Source organism: Haliotis rufescens, unplaced genomic scaffold (assembly GCF_023055435.1).
Source record: "Haliotis rufescens isolate VD_foot unplaced genomic scaffold, xgHalRufe1.0.p SCAF_1, whole genome shotgun sequence".
NCBI lineage: Eukaryota > Metazoa > Mollusca > Gastropoda > Lepetellida > Haliotidae > Haliotis > Haliotis rufescens.
The window spans coordinates 17,349,917-17,365,861 of NW_025963779.1; the positions used below are offsets into that span (position 1 = coordinate 17,349,917).

Consider the following 15,945-nt stretch of genomic DNA (forward strand, 5'->3'; position numbering starts at 1 on the left):
CTACGGTTTTCGGTTATTCAAATTTGATACTACGATAACACTTACCTCTATGGATCTACTATATGCTGATATAAAAAGACAAGTATCACATTTGGATAGTGTTATCGGTGCGATAAACCAATCTGATCGAATGGCACCACGGTTCGATACCTATGTAAACATAGGGTCACCTTACAGCAACTACTTTTAATCTCCATACATCCATGTGTGTGTGTGTGTGTGTGTGTGTGTGTGTGATTGTGTGTGTGATTGTGTGTGTGTGTGTGTGTGTGTGTGTGTGTGTGTGTGTGTGTGTGAGTGAGTGAGTGATTGTGTGTGTGTGTGTGTGTGTGTGTGTGTGTGTGTGTGTGTGTGTGTGGTTTTGTTGCCTTTAAAACTATGAGCCTGGTTTTGTTTTAGTAAACAATCCTTGCAATAATGTAATTTTTGTGGCAGGCAATACCTTTTTTTCACGAATTTTCGGGATCATTTTTTTCGATAAAAGACTGTATTCATGGTTTCTAAATTACGTCTTTGAGAGAAGCTACGACTTAAACATCGATCACGGTAAGAATGAAAATATACGATAAGGACAGCATTACCCTCTTGTGTTTCGTATCATGTGTGTGGATACATCAATTACTTTTAGGGCAGTTTTGAGATTAAGCCAATAACATATCTACGAGTGAGTGAGTGATTGAGCGAGTGGACGAATGAGTGAGAAATTACCAATGGTGTAGGACATGACACATTGGTTCACTTATTCCATGGCGTACATTTGCAGGAATTAGATTACACATGCAGCATGGAGGTGACAGCCCGGCTCAACGGTGGACGAACGAACGCTTTAACCTCTAGACTATATACACTACATACGTCAATGCAACAAATCCACTTTTAATACCAGCTCAGATATATATCAGGGCTAATTTCCGGTTGCATAATTCCAATCTTGGACCACACTAGTGATTGGAAGCAAGGACAATGATCAACACCACAGTGGTACGCTGACACGCAATCAGCCAAGTCACATACTGACCACTTGATCCCCAGGTCAGCTCTTACCACAAGCTTACCGTGAAGATCCGGGTTAAAGTAGGTCTTCAGCAACCCATTCTTGTCGTAAAAGGCGACTAACGGGATCGGGTTGTCAGGCTCGCTGACTTGCTTGATGCATGTCATCGTATCCCAATTGCGTGGATCGATGCTCATGATATCAGTCACTGGATTGTCTGGTCCAGATTCGATTATTTACAGACCACCCTCATATAGGTAGAATATTGCTGAGTGCGACGTTAACAAACAAACAAACAAACAAACAAACAAAACAAACAAACAAAAGCTAGTTGGTGTGAAGGAATGCCTGCGAAATGTCAAAGTGGCGGATTGGGGCAAGTGCTCGCCCATCACAGATCTAAATAAAAATGGTTTGAGTTTGTGAACGCAAGTTTTCTACAATTGTAATCAATTTATTTTCAGTATCATTCAAAACATAAACTCTCTTCAGTCCTTTACCGGTGCACATATAGAGTGTATGTTCATGTACATAGTGAGTTGCGAGAACTTAGGTAATTAATAAACAGAAACCACATCGAAGGCCTCTTTAGGAGGAATACGGTAAAACTGACATTTGAATAGCGTGGGCCACGGTGTTTGATACCACCTAAACAGTGAGAAATGTGATTCTCTTGGGTCATATAATCCATGGATTCGCTGCTTACACGGCGGTGTAAGCCTTTAACTATGTACCTATAAAATACGCCCAGCCAAGCACGAACGCGATGGTGACGTGTAAAGTCGTATAACAAGAAGTACCCAAGGGTAACAGTATATAACACTGCTTCAGTAGAATCTTTGACATCCGGTAATAGTTCCGTTCTGACGGTCGCAAAAAATAGGTTCACACAGATAAACTGAAATATCATAAACATATATGTTTGTTGGTTTGTTGTTTAACACCGCACTCAGCAATAATCCAGCTACATGACGGCAGTCTAAAAATAATCGAGTCTGGACCAGACAATCCAGTGACTGTCATCATGAGAATCGATCCACGCAATTGGGATACAATGACATGCATCAACCAAGGCACCGAGCCTGACCACCTGATCCCGTTAGCCGCCTCTTAAAACAAGCATGGGTTGCTGAAGACTCATACTAACCCGGATCTTCACGGGTGAAACATATAATTTATGTATGTCAATTAATACAAACTGATAAACATCTATGAATGAATGAGTGAATGAATGTTGTTTAAAGCCACAGTCACTCACTATATCACGGCGTAAATAATTGAGTCCGGTTCCAACAAACCAGTGGTTGACATTATGAGTAACGTGTCACGCCATCGTGACAGGACACGCAAACTGCCAAGTCAGTAAGACAACACGCAGTCGCTTCCATAGACAATTCGCAATAGGTAAGCTTATGGGGAGTGAGTGAATTTGGTTTTACGCCGCTTTTAGCAATATTCCAGCAATATCACGGCGGGGGACACCAGAAATGGGCTTCACACATTGTTACCATGTTGGGAATCGAACCCGGGGCTTCGGCGTGACGAGTGAACGCTTTAACCACTAGGCTACCCGACCGCCCCTAAGCTTATGGTAACCAGGGTCCTCACGGGGGAAGGATGTCGTTTGCTTATCGTGAGAAAAGGACGTTATAATTAAGAAATAAACGACTCGTGGTCGTTGTTTATCGTATAATAAAACACTGCAGGGAGAATAAACCATGAGGGAAACAGTCCCGAGTGGTTTTCTCCTTGCAGAGTTTTATTGTGCGATAAACGACCAGGAGTCGTTTATTTCTTATATGAGATATCAACATTATGTACAACCTCATTTTGAAAGGATGTTGATAAAATGTACAAGCTTTAAAAATATTAAACAAATTTTAATCATGATGACTCACTGGATAGAATCCGATCTGGAAATTTTGGACAAGTCCACTTTACGAAAGGTGGGTTAATTTTAGTATTTCCCGCAGAGTCTCACAATCCTCACGTCGATCTGTACCTTTTCTCCTCATAAAGATTGTCGTATCTCCCCCACTTTTGGATGCGATCGTTCCCCCACTGCTTTTATCTGCGTAGCCCAGGTACATGTACGGGGAACAACTTACTAGACACTTCCTCTAAAAAAATAACGTCTTCCAAGTTGCCAGCCATATTCAAATCTCGATAAATGACGTCACGATAGAACAATGTTTCGTTCTTCATTGTTCTTTGCGATTTATCGCGTAGCTAGCTATCTTATACGTGTTTATCGTACGAAATGACGTTATATACTTATCGTACGACAGGCCGTTATTTGTTTATCGTTAGAAAAGGGTGTTGTTTGCTTATCGTGAGAAAGAGGCGTTAGCTTATGAAAACATTACGTCAAATCAGAGACCATAAAATAGAATTTTATGGTCTCTGGTCATATGCTACAGCTTTAAAATCAGATATTTAAAAAAAAAGAATAAAAACAATGAGTTTAAATATTTCTTATTTAAAAAACACACCTTTCAAAAATGTATTCTTGTGGCAGACATTCTGGTTTGTTTTAGGTTGATGCATGTCATCGTATCCTAATTGCGTGGATCGATGCTCATAATGTCAATCACTAGATTGTCTGGTCCAGACTCGATTATTTACAAACCGCCGTCATATGTAGCTGTAATATTGCTGAGTGCGGCTTTAAACAACAAACAAAAACAACGTTAATCAGAATAACTTTTGTACATCTCTACATTAAAAGGGGGAGAGAAGTAGGGGGAGGGGTGGAAGTGTCACAATCTTGAGACGTATCTTGTGTTTTTTATAAAATATTTGTAATGTTCGTGGTATCAAATTAATACAGTAATTTTGCGTATTCGATTAGTGTGAAATTAACAATAAAATGCCTTTTTCTTATATTCCAGTATGTTAATATGTGACAAAATGTTACATTTTCCAATAGCGAAAAAAGACTGTAATACAAGACATGACGTCATTACAATGTATGACATCATAATAGTGTAGCAATAACGGAACAATGTATTTACAAGAATCTTCAGGTCATGTGTGCACTGAATGACACCATGCATCCCCAACCTCAGCATCACTAAATTGAGATGAAATGAGATAAAAAAAAAAAAAATGATAGTTAAATAGATGGAAATTGATGAACGATATCAAAGACCGTGCATGCGCTTTACAACGCTCATTATATGACATGGACAAAAACGATATACGAATTCCAGAAACGTACAATCACATTGTGATATAACGCTCCAAGTAATATTTCCTTGTTTACAGAACGCCTTAAAGTGTCCAGTTAAAAGGAGACCCACTCAAAGTTAGCTACACGAAGGGATATTCTATAACTATTAACGCGACTCTAGCCCGGGGCTTCCCCTAAAACCGGTGCTGCTATAGGCTGAAGCGGAAGGCATTGAGCGTGACTGGAGGGCTAGCACGTCGTATCAGCGCGGACATATATAGTACATTCGGAAAGTTTGGAGTAAACCGCAGTGGATCTTAATGGTCCAAAGGAAGCGGGCACATTCAAGGTGTGCGCATCGCATTGTTTACGTACATAATAGTGTCTTAGGATGGCGGAAAGCGCTACGACCTGCGATGGTGTTGATTTGGCATGGATGTATCAGGAGGCTGGAGACGACGAGGACGACCAAGACTGGGCCGATGGGTAAGTGTGTTTATCATAAACATTTATTTGACATATTGCGTGATTGCTTGGCTCCTTTTCCGCACGGTGTAGAGAGTCATTGTCAATCGCATGCTCGAGTATTGTTTGTGGCGGCGCTCAATGGGCGGCTGTTGTTCAAGATCGTCAGTAAACAGACTTTCTCGCGCTATTTAGAACACTCCGGTCTGATCAGCTGTTTGTGATAATTGACACCACTTTAACACATGAAGCTGTCCTTGAAATTGTTAGATACTGTCACTTCTGTCAGTTTGTAGCATGCTTGTTGAAAGTACAGTGTCGAGTTATTTCACGTGAGGAGTTTGGTGTGATAACAGTGATTTATCGAAGGAGCACCGAGAAGTGTTCGAAAACATTATCAAACAATGCATTTTGCTGTTTTATTGTGATCCTGTGATTTCTAATCACTGAGCATGTGATTTCCTTAACATAATAAATACCTCTTTAATAAACAGTTTCTACAATGATATCAATATTATTTTTGTTTATTACTTTAATGGTGAGTAGTATGGGTTTACACTGTGTTTTCAACAAAGGATTTGATCCTGGAGAACTTCAGAGGTATTCATATCTAGTGCTTGAATTGCATGTAGTTTTTGTATCTGTACATAAAGGCTCTAGACAGTTATCAAAACAATGGTACATGCAGAATAAATTCATAAGCCTGACTTTAATGTAGGTCCCACACAATGGAGAGGGGACATCTCAAAGGTTTGGTGTATGTATTATTACCTTAGACAAATATACAAAGTATAACGTCAGTCATTTGATAATTTTGATATAGTTATGATATCCTTGATGGTTCATCTTTTTGTTCTGTGCAACTGGTTGTTGAAGCTATTTAAATGCCTCCTACACAGTCACTCTAGTTGCAATCAGTCATTATAAGTATCAGGAGTTTCTAATGATACTGTTCACAATAGTCGGGTAAGAATTCAAGTTATACTTGTCACATCCCAGGTGAAATCATCCATTGAATGATTGAATGGTGCAGTACATAACTGAATGTTGCAGTGTCAGATACACAATTTGTGATCAAACCTATACAGCGCTAACTAACAAGTGATTAATGTAATGAACACTGAAACTGTAGATATTTTAAATGACTTAACATGAGTAAGTATTGCCTGTTATGAAACATATTTAACCTTATACCATTTTGATGCATGACAATATATATGATATTTGTAAAAACGTAATGAAGAATATTGTTTTCCCCCAAAAGAATACTGCAAAAAGAGTCCACTATACACTTTGTGTTATGTACATGGTGTACAGTGGTAAGGAAAAATTCACTTTTCACATCTGTTAGCGTCAGATATCTAAAAGGTCTCTCTCTAAATTCCTTAATCCTGTGTATAATACTATTAGTAAAATAAATTGGTATCTATATATTCTGTTTTCATTAGCAGGGATCGATTTAGCAATATCCAAGCTGCACCAGTGCAGGTAAAACATTGCTTGTGCAGGTAACTTGTATTACCAGGTTATATACAGATTTCCCCAAAATAAAATACTGGAGCACATTCTAAAGTTTATTTTCTCTTTGAAATTATATAATATTTAAACTAACTGAAAATACAGTGTTTCAATTTATGATAAAATGGTGCAACCAATATTTTGGTGGTGCAACCAGATTAATTTACTTGGTTGCACCTGTGCAGTTGGTAAAACAGAATGAAATCGTACCCTGATTAGTTCTGTTAAATGCTGCAATTTTGTACATGTTGAAAATTGTACATCATTGTATCTCTTGTGCCACCACCGCCGTCATATAGCTGGAATTTTGCTGAGTGCGGCGTTAAACAACAAACCAACCATTTTATTTCAGATATAAATGAGTTGAGCTGGTTGAAGGAAACTGCAATGACAGATAATGCACTTGACAAGCAACACAGCCTACGTGGACATATTGCTTTATCATTACTTGTTAGAGGGTGGACTTACTAGCTGTTTTGTGAAAAAAACATATTTTCAGCAGTACGAATATCGTGACATCATAACGTATGATGTGACATTTCGTGGCAAATAAGACTTTGTAATGTATAAACTGATGATAAATTTGTCACGTGTCAATTGGGGAGTGTACAGGATTTACAAGCTGAGGGTCCGGTACACTCCTTGACTTTCCGTAAAGAGATGTACAAGGACCCTTCTCTTCATAAAATCCTTTACACACACTTCTGACACAGGCAACTCATAATATTTGGTCACATATAAAGCGAAACTAAGGAATTGTTTATTTTACATAATCATATGTATTAAATTCCTACAGGGATTTGTCTAAAGCTGCTGAGGCCTGATATTCATCCCCAAGTCTGCAGCAATTGCCAGTGAAAGTTCCAAATGGAAATTAAATCATTCCTATTTAATGTAATATTAATGCTATGGCTTGGTTGTGGTGACTTGTATTCCGTTCATTGATAACAGGACCAAAATAGAACATCTTCCCTAGGCAAGGGTGTTAACTGACTTTAAAAGTCCAGTTTCCACCCTTGCCGAACTAGGCTGGAATTATGGAGTTATATTTTGGCTGGACTAACTAGTCTATGCTTTGTCAAATCAAAATCTCATTACGAAGTCGACATCCGGTTTGTAAATGCTGTGCATATTTTTGTTGATTGCAAGATTTGCAAAGCATGTGTACCACCAACTCAGCATCAAAAGATATTTCCCAAATTCTTTCATGTTTTTAGTCAAGGTGCTCACCTGATTTGATGCACTTCGCAAAGAAACACCCATTTTAACAAAATATAGATTTTGATTATCATGATAATTGATCGAATCATCTTGACTTGGCACCACCATTTGTTTAAAGCAAGGGCAAATGATATGAGAGGTGGAATCTGATTGGTCGATAGGAAGGACATAACTCGTAATAGCCACTGGTGGTGCTACGATCGAGCCCAGAAATTCCAGCTTAGATTGGCAAGGGTGGAAACAGGACTTTTATAGTCAGTTAACTCCCTTGCCCCAGGAACATGAAACAGAAAGGACGAGGCGGTATACCTACATTATTGTATTGAAAACAATGTTACAAGACAATTTTAAAATATGAATGTAGCAATTTTTCCCAATTTGCCTCACAACGGCAAGGGCACTTGTTTATATCCATAATTTGTACTTACTCTGTCATTCGTTAGCTTCGATTTAATTCTGTGGCATCCTTATCAAACAATTCAAGGGCGCATGTTTGGAATTCTATAAACTCCCTGATTTATAGATAACAAAATGAAAATTATCGCCATGCTGTATGGACACCTATTGAACCTGTGAGGCAGTTTGCAGGTTTTCATTCAACCGTAGCTTGTTGACTAATTGATTCATAACAGTAACGAGATGATGACACAACACTTACTGTCAACCATTCATCTCCATGTCATGGCCTCAAGTGGAAGGATATTAAACTATCATAATAGGAAGAAATGATGGGAGGCCTGTCTATCGTAACATTGTTACTTATAAGCATGTATACCACAGCAATCAGTGACACAGGACCGGTGATGACAGGTGTTTAGAGCGTGATAAAAAATCAGTCCTAAGTGTGTAATAAACATGAAATATACAACTACTACTACCCAGCAACGTTGTCTATTTCAGGACAGTAACATATGACATAGTTATGACAGCATGTTTTTATAGTGTGACATCATGTTGATTTCAAGAAGTGGGTGTAGCCATCATGTTAATCATGAGTCATTGTGTTACAAACTTAGTTTTTTTGTCATGGATGATGTTTAGAAATTGATACCTTTATCATTTTTGTGAAGATAGTGGAGCAATTGAATGTCTAGTCTGTTGCTAAGACACAAACATTTAACATTTCCTCCGGAACCAACTGTATTTTTTGTATTAAATGTCTGGCGCTTAGAAAAATGTCAAAGGGGCCACATATTTAACCATATGCAACCAGTTATTGAGTGAGTATGGTTTTACGCCGCTTTTAACAATATTCCAGCAATATCACCGCGGGGGACACCAGAAATGGGCTTCACACATTGTACCCATGTTGGGAATCGAACCCGGGTCATCGGCGTGACGAGCGAACACTTTAACCACTAGTCTACCCGACCGCCCCTACGCAACCAGTTATATTTGATGATGGGATTGAATAGTACTGAGCAAACTTGGTTCAAACCTTGGTGAAACTAAAACGTTTTTGATAATAGTTACAAGGCAAGTATATACTCCTTCTGCACTGCTGTTTTCTGTAAACAAATCTGTAATATTTACAAGAAATATGTAATTAAATGTTCAGTCTTATATTGGGATTCTTATAAGAATTACAGAATGGTACAGACGTTGGTCAGGGGGCATAGGAACAGGGAGCTTGATATGGTGGATGGGTTAAGTGGGAGAGGTGCTTATGTCATTGACTGTCGATTCTTGTTTTTTACGCTGAGTGAAATGTCTCAGTCCCACATGTACAAACAGAATATAAAATCTACTTAAAACCAGAAGGGATTTATTTGAAAGGAGTAATACCTAATGATCATCTTTGTCTGTTTTAGCCTATCAATATGATCATGATCACCAACCAGATGTGATTGACTTAAGACTTGTGATAATAACTGAATGATCTAGATGCATTATCACGATGTGCTTTTTACTTTAACATGATTTACGGATTACATTTTAAATTTTTTAAAAAAAATTCACAATTGATTTTTGAATAAACTACATCAGTCACTACAATCATCACTATTGACACAACTTGCATTGTTATGTGTGAGTGAGTGGGGTTTTATGCCACTTTTAGCAATATTCCAGCAATATCACGGTGGGAGACACCAGAAATAGACTTCATACATTGAACCCATGTTGGGAATGGGTGATCATGACCTGGGTTCATACCCAACGTGGGTATAACCTTTGAAGCCCGTTTCTGGTGTCCCCTGCTGTCATGCTGCAGGAACACTGCAAAAAGTATCGTAAAACCATACTCACTCACTCACTTGACAGAAATGGAGTGAAAAGTACAGTGCACCATCTATATGTGGAAAGTGTAAAATTGAATACATTTCTAAAATACAAAAAGGAAACAATTTATGACCACTTTAAAAAAACTGTATGTTGAAACTCTTTGTATTCATATCCCTACTGAGACAGAGCCCATAGTCCTCACCTAGAAATATGACATAAAATGAAAACAGTTTCCTAATATTTGACATTATTTGACAATTGTTAGCTGCATCATGTATATTATTATCTGGGGTCCTGGGGCAGTGAGATCAACAAGTCACAGAGACAGCAGGAGTAGTAAAACACTTCCACTTCCATCAATCTTGATCTCCAGTCATTTTTTGACAAGTTTATGACCGTTTTCTCGGTTATATTGTTTTATGATCAAATAAAAAGCTGGATCTATTCAGAAATTCGCTGCTTGTTGACACAGATTGATAGAGTTGTAATCCTCAAGGCATGAAAAGTGCATGTTAGCTTCAAATAGGTACTCTCCATCTGTCTTTATTTAATGTTTGACATTCCTTAGTCAGATTTGATATACATGATTTGTGTTGACATTTAAAATATTCATGACAAACTCTTCATCAGATACAGATACAATCTGTTGTATGTTCATACAGATAGTTCAAGTTCATTATCTCTCTGTGTTGATGTGTGTATTTGTGTCATACATCAAGACTGTATCTAGATCTGCTCAGAGGATGATATGGAGACTGAAATTTTGTCCCAGAAATAATCTTCTCTTGTATACAAATCTGTATCTACTAAACATGCTAAATATAAAATAAAATCCAAAAGGGAGCCCAGAACAGGCCTAGAGCTGCAGCAATCTAGACTTGCCAAATCATTCTAGACTTGTGTTGGACTCCTTTTTTAATTTATTCTCAAGGGTCTGGGAGTCAGACTAGAAGATATTCTTCCCCAAGTCTGCAGCTAAGGACACATTTCTAAATTAGAATTACAGATTTCCCAATTCCTGTAGTTACAGTAATAACCAGTGAAAACCATTGTTATTTAGAGACTTGTATTGCACTTATTTTTAAATTATTGCATTAAATGCGATGTTAAAATACCTCCTAATTTGAGAAATTAAGACCTGTAACAATAATCCCAAGTTTGATGTGCGTTTTTTGTTGAGAATCTAAGGTAAATCCCTGTTTAGAGAGATTAGCAATGAAACAGAGAGTTCATAGACACAAAAGATCTGGGGTAGAATAGGTCTTCAGCAAGGCAACCATGCTTGTCGTAAGAGGCGACTTACAGGATTGGGTAGTCAGGCTCGCTGACTTGGTTGATGCATGTCATCGACCCCAATTGCATGGATCGATGCTCATGATGTCAATCACTGGACAGACTTGATTATTTACAGACTGCGGTCATATAGCTGGAATATTGCTGAGTATGGCGTTAAACAACAAACAAACAAACAAACAGAGAGTTCATAGAGTCCACTGTATTAAAGAATGTTTCTAACCTTGGTATTGAGGATTACATTCCCTGTAAGTTATTGTTATCTAAATATGTTCATTTGAACCTTATCAAATAATTGTCCTCACTGTGAACAAATATAAGGTTCCTCTTTAAAAGATTTAATTTTTAGTGTCAACCTTGAAAAGCCTTCAAAATCACCCAAACAGCTTGAAAAGTCCTGAATTTGTACAAAAATTACATATACTTGTTAATAAAAGTTTTAAAATTCTTGACAGAGTTAATATATTTTATTGCCTGTTGTGAAAATGAATCGTGTTGGAAAATTTGTGATGTTCATACTGCTTTTTTGGTCTCAGAAATAATAACCCAACAAAAAAAGCCTTAAAAATGACAGTTGAAGGCCTTGAATCTTAGTGTTACACATCTGTATGAACCATGGATCTGTGAAAACATCAACTTTAATAGACCATATGATCAAGAACAGCTTGACCCAGGAATTCCGGTGATGACAGTAAGAGAACACCGTTTATAAGAGACATGAAGACCATGTGTTGTAACATGAAGCTAATTCAAGTGTTGTAATAGTGGTGTCTCTTCAGGCTTCACAACAAACAAACACTTCAACAATGCAGAACTGATTTTGTTACCTATGTTGTAAACAATGCTGAAGAATTTATTATTTTTAGATTGTACTTTCAACTTAATTGTTGTTGGAGGATGTCATTTGGGAGCATTACACATGTCCTTGGACTTCCCCTCATCCATTACCAGATGACTTGCGACTTTCTTAATCCATTACCAGATGTCTATGACTTTCCTAATCCATTCCCAGATGTCTTACGACTTTCCTAATCCATGACCAGATGTCTTTCGACTCCCTAACCTGATGTCATGGGACTTTCCTAACCTGTTGCCAGAGGTCCTTGGACTTACCCTAACCAGTTACTAGATATCCTAGGGCTAATCCCTAACACATTACCAGATGCCTTAGGTCTTTCCCAAACCTGTAACCAGATATCTTATGACTTTCACTAACCCGTTACCAGATGTCTTAGGACTTCCTCAAACCTGTTACTTTCCTTAACCAGTTACCAGATGTCTACCAACTTTCCCCAGCCAGTTACCAGATGTCTACCAACTTTCCCCAGCCAGTTACCAGATGTCTACAGACTTTCCCTAACCTGTTACAGATGTCCTGGGACTTCTCCTAACCCATTACCAGATGTCTTAGGACTTTCCCCAGCCAGTTACCAGATGTCTTAGGACTTTCCCTAGCCTGTTACCAGATGTCTTAGGACTTTCCCCAGCCAGTTACCAGATGTCTTAGGACTTTCCCTAGCCTGTTACCAGATGTCTTAGGACTTTCCCTAGCCTGTTACCAGATGTCTTAGGACTTTCCCTAGCCTGTTACCAGATGTCTTAGGACTTTCCCCAGTCAGTTACCAGATGTCTTAGGACTTTCCCTAGCCTGTTACCAGATGTCTTAGGACTTTCCCTAGCCTGTTACCAGATGTCTTAGGACTTTCCCCAGTCAGTTACCAGATGTCTTAGGACTTTCCCTAGCCTGTTACCAGATGTCTTAGGACTTTCCCTAGCCTGTTACCAGATGTCTTAGGACTTTCCCCAGTCAGTTACCAGATGTCTTAGGACTTTCCCTAGCCTGTTACCAGATGTCTTAGGACTTTCCCTAGCCTGTTACCAGATGTCTTAGGACTTTCCCTAGCCTGTTACCAGATGTCTTAGGACTTTCCCCAGTCAGTTACCAGATGTCTTAGGACTTTCCCTAGCCTGTTACCAGATGTCTTAGGACTTTCCCTAGCCTGTTACCAGATGTCTTAGGACTTTCCCCAGTCAGTTACCAGATGTCTTAGGACTTTCCCCAGCCAGTTACCAGATGTCTTAGGACTTTCCCTAGCCTGTTACCAGATGTCTTAGGACTTTCCCTAGCCTGTTACCAGATGTCTTAGGACTTTCCCTAGCCTGTTACCAGATGTCTTAGGACTTTCCCCAGTCAGTTACCAGATGTCTTAGGACTTTCCCTAGCCTGTTACCAGATGTCTTAGGACTTTCCCTAGCCTGTTACCAGATGTCTTAGGACTTTCCCCAGTCAGTTACCAGATGTCTTAGGACTTTCCCTAGCCTGTTACCAGATGTCTTAGGACTTTCCCTAGCCTGTTACCAGATGTCTTAGGACTTTCCCCAGTCAGTTACCAGATGTCTTAGGACTTTCCCTAGCCTGTTACCAGATGTCTTAGGACTTTCCCTAGCCTGTTACCAGATGTCTTAGGACTTTCCCCAGTCAGTTACCAGATGTCTTAGGACTTTCCCTAGCCTGTTACCAGATGTCTTAGGACTTTCCCTAGCCTGTTACCAGATGTTTTAGGATGTCCTCTAATCTTTCACTAGATGTCCTAGGACTTCCCCAATCCCTGTCACAGATGTCTACGGACTTTCCCTAACCTGTTACCAGATTTCTAGGACTTCCCTTAACCCATTACTAGATATCTTAGGACTTTCCCCAGCCTTAGTTACCAGATGTCTTCTGATTTCCCCTCACCCATTAGCAGACGTCTTACGATTTTCTCTGAGCTGTTACCAGACATCCAAGGACTTTCCCTAATCAGTGTCCAGATGTCCTTGTACTTCCTGTAACAAGTTTTTCCAGGGACCTCACCTTTAACCATGACCTACTTATATAATATATGCAGACTTTGAGGATATCCTGCTCAAAAGCATCATTAATGAAGTGTTGTGATAAATTAGAGTTTAAGTTGTAATGTGAGTGGGTGAGTATGGTTTTATGCCGCTTTTAGCAATATTCCAGCAATATCACAGCGGTGGACACCAGAAATGGGCCTCACATATTCTACAATGGTCGGGATTCTACCCTGGGTCTTTGGCGTGACGAGCGTACGCTTTAACCACTAGGCTACCCGACCGGCCCAGTTCTGAAGTATTTTCATGTTATAACCATCATTTATTGAAGCACACCCCCAATTGAAGACACCAATGTTTTAATTTGCATGTATTATACCAAGCTCCACACAGCTATATATTACTCTCCATCTCAAACATGATATTATGTCTACTGCTGCCTTTATGTTCTCATACAGACTGGGTTCTGTTTGTCCGTGCACAGCATCAGTTTTAGTATATTTAGAGAAGATTTAATGGTCTGTCCTAAAAAATATAGTTCCTGAAACTCCTTTTGCTTCCGGTTTTGAAATTGAAAAAATAAGAAATCACACTATGTATGTATTTATTTATTGAAGTTTATCTATGTTTTCTTTTGTTTAATCAGGTCTCCAGTGAAGTATTTTACACATGAATTGTCCCTGCGTGGCCGGCTCCGCAGACTGCTGATTAAGAACCCCACTACTAGTGAGTATCATTTAGTTGTCAGCTTGACCCCGATCGGTTGGAGCCGCTCTCAATACAAGGCAGAACCGTACTGATAAGTCAACATCATAAAACACCTCTATATAGTCAAAAAAAGTTTATCCAATGACAAATATTGAAAAGATTTTAACTGTTTCCTTTTAAAGAGGATCACAATCACGTTACCAAGTTGCTGTCATTGAGCTGTTTTTCTATCAGTTAATACAGAAGTACATACTCCCATTACCATTTCTTATCTGCAACAGTGAGTTATTGGCCTGAACGTTGGGAGACTTGAGGTAGAAGTGGTGGACATGATTGTTGTGAATGGAAGCAGTATACCTCTGTCCAGTGGCAGACACAGAGGGATGAAACAAACACTCATTTCATGATACCTTGTTCATGATACAATGTGTAGAAACTTGTTCATGAAGTGAGTGTCAACTTGATCACGCTATAACATGTACAATGTATATCAAAATTGTTCATGATACAATGTATATCAACTTGTTCATGATACAATATATATAAACTTGTTCATGAAGTGAGTGTCAACTTGTTCATGAAGTGAGTGCCAACTTGTTCATGAAGTGAGTGCCAACTTGATCACGCTATAATGTGTATCAACTTGTTCATGAAGTGAGTGCCAACTTGTTCATGAAGTGAGTGCCAACTTGTTCATGAAGTGAGTGCCAACTTGTTCATGAAGTGAATGCCAACTTGATTACGCTATAATGTGTATCAACTTGTTCATGAAGTGAGTGTCAACTTGTTCATGAAGTGAGTGCCAACTTGTTCATGAAGTGAGTGCCAACTTGTTCATGAAGTGAGTGTCAAGTTGTTCATGAAGTGAGTGCCAACTTGATCACGCTATAATGTGTATCAACTTGTTCATGATACAATGTATATCAACTTGTTCATGATACAATGTGTATCAACATGTTCATGATACAATGTGTATCAATTTGTTCATGATTTGTTCATGAAGTGAGGTTCAACTTGTTCATGAAGTTAGGTTCAACTTGTTCATAAAGTAAAGTTCAACTTGTTCATGATAGAATGTGTATCGACGATCAGTTTGGATATTTTTCATTTCCTATGTAAAGAAAATTATAAATAGCAGATAACCCCCTGTATTGGTTGTAAGTGTTAATTCAACACTTATGATTGATAGATCATGCACATGTTGGTACTGGATTTTGGACTCATGTTGAGGACTGGACTGTAGTGATACACTTAATGATGTTTTGTACCTCAATAGCGCTTAGTTCATAAAACAATACGTGAAAACTCAACACTTGCCCTGTTAAGTAACCATTATCGATCACCCCTGGAAGTACTGGGGACCCATCCAAAACATACTTTAGCCTTGAATCATTACACTAACAATGGCTTCCGAACTGTTCTACATGCCAACAGAAAATTTATTTTATTGTTCATGTTCTTACCAAGTAACTCATATCCTTATCTATACATGCCTTGTTTTGTATGGAGACGTGAT

At 38.7% G+C, this 15,945-nt stretch overlaps 1 protein-coding gene across 4 annotated transcripts in view; it reads left to right on the forward strand.

Annotated features, from left to right (window-relative positions):
* The first annotated feature begins 3,805 nt into the window (after window positions 1-3,805).
* LOC124149834 (potassium channel subfamily T member 2-like) overlaps window positions 3,806-15,945 on the forward strand; it is a 98,023-nt gene continuing 85,883 nt past the window's right edge. For 2 of the 4 annotated variants that reach the window (XR_006863170.2, XM_046521631.2), the window contains exons 1-2: window positions 3,806-4,652; window positions 14,368-14,447. Coding sequence is in view for 3 of the 4 variants with exons in the window: in XM_046521631.2 (XP_046377587.2) it covers window positions 4,558-4,652; window positions 14,368-14,447 (175 nt within the window). In the remaining variant the exon portion in view is untranslated. The remainder of the gene's footprint in view (window positions 4,653-14,367; window positions 14,448-15,945) is intronic. The other 2 variants (XM_046521644.2, XM_046521653.2) reach the window with 2 other exon arrangements.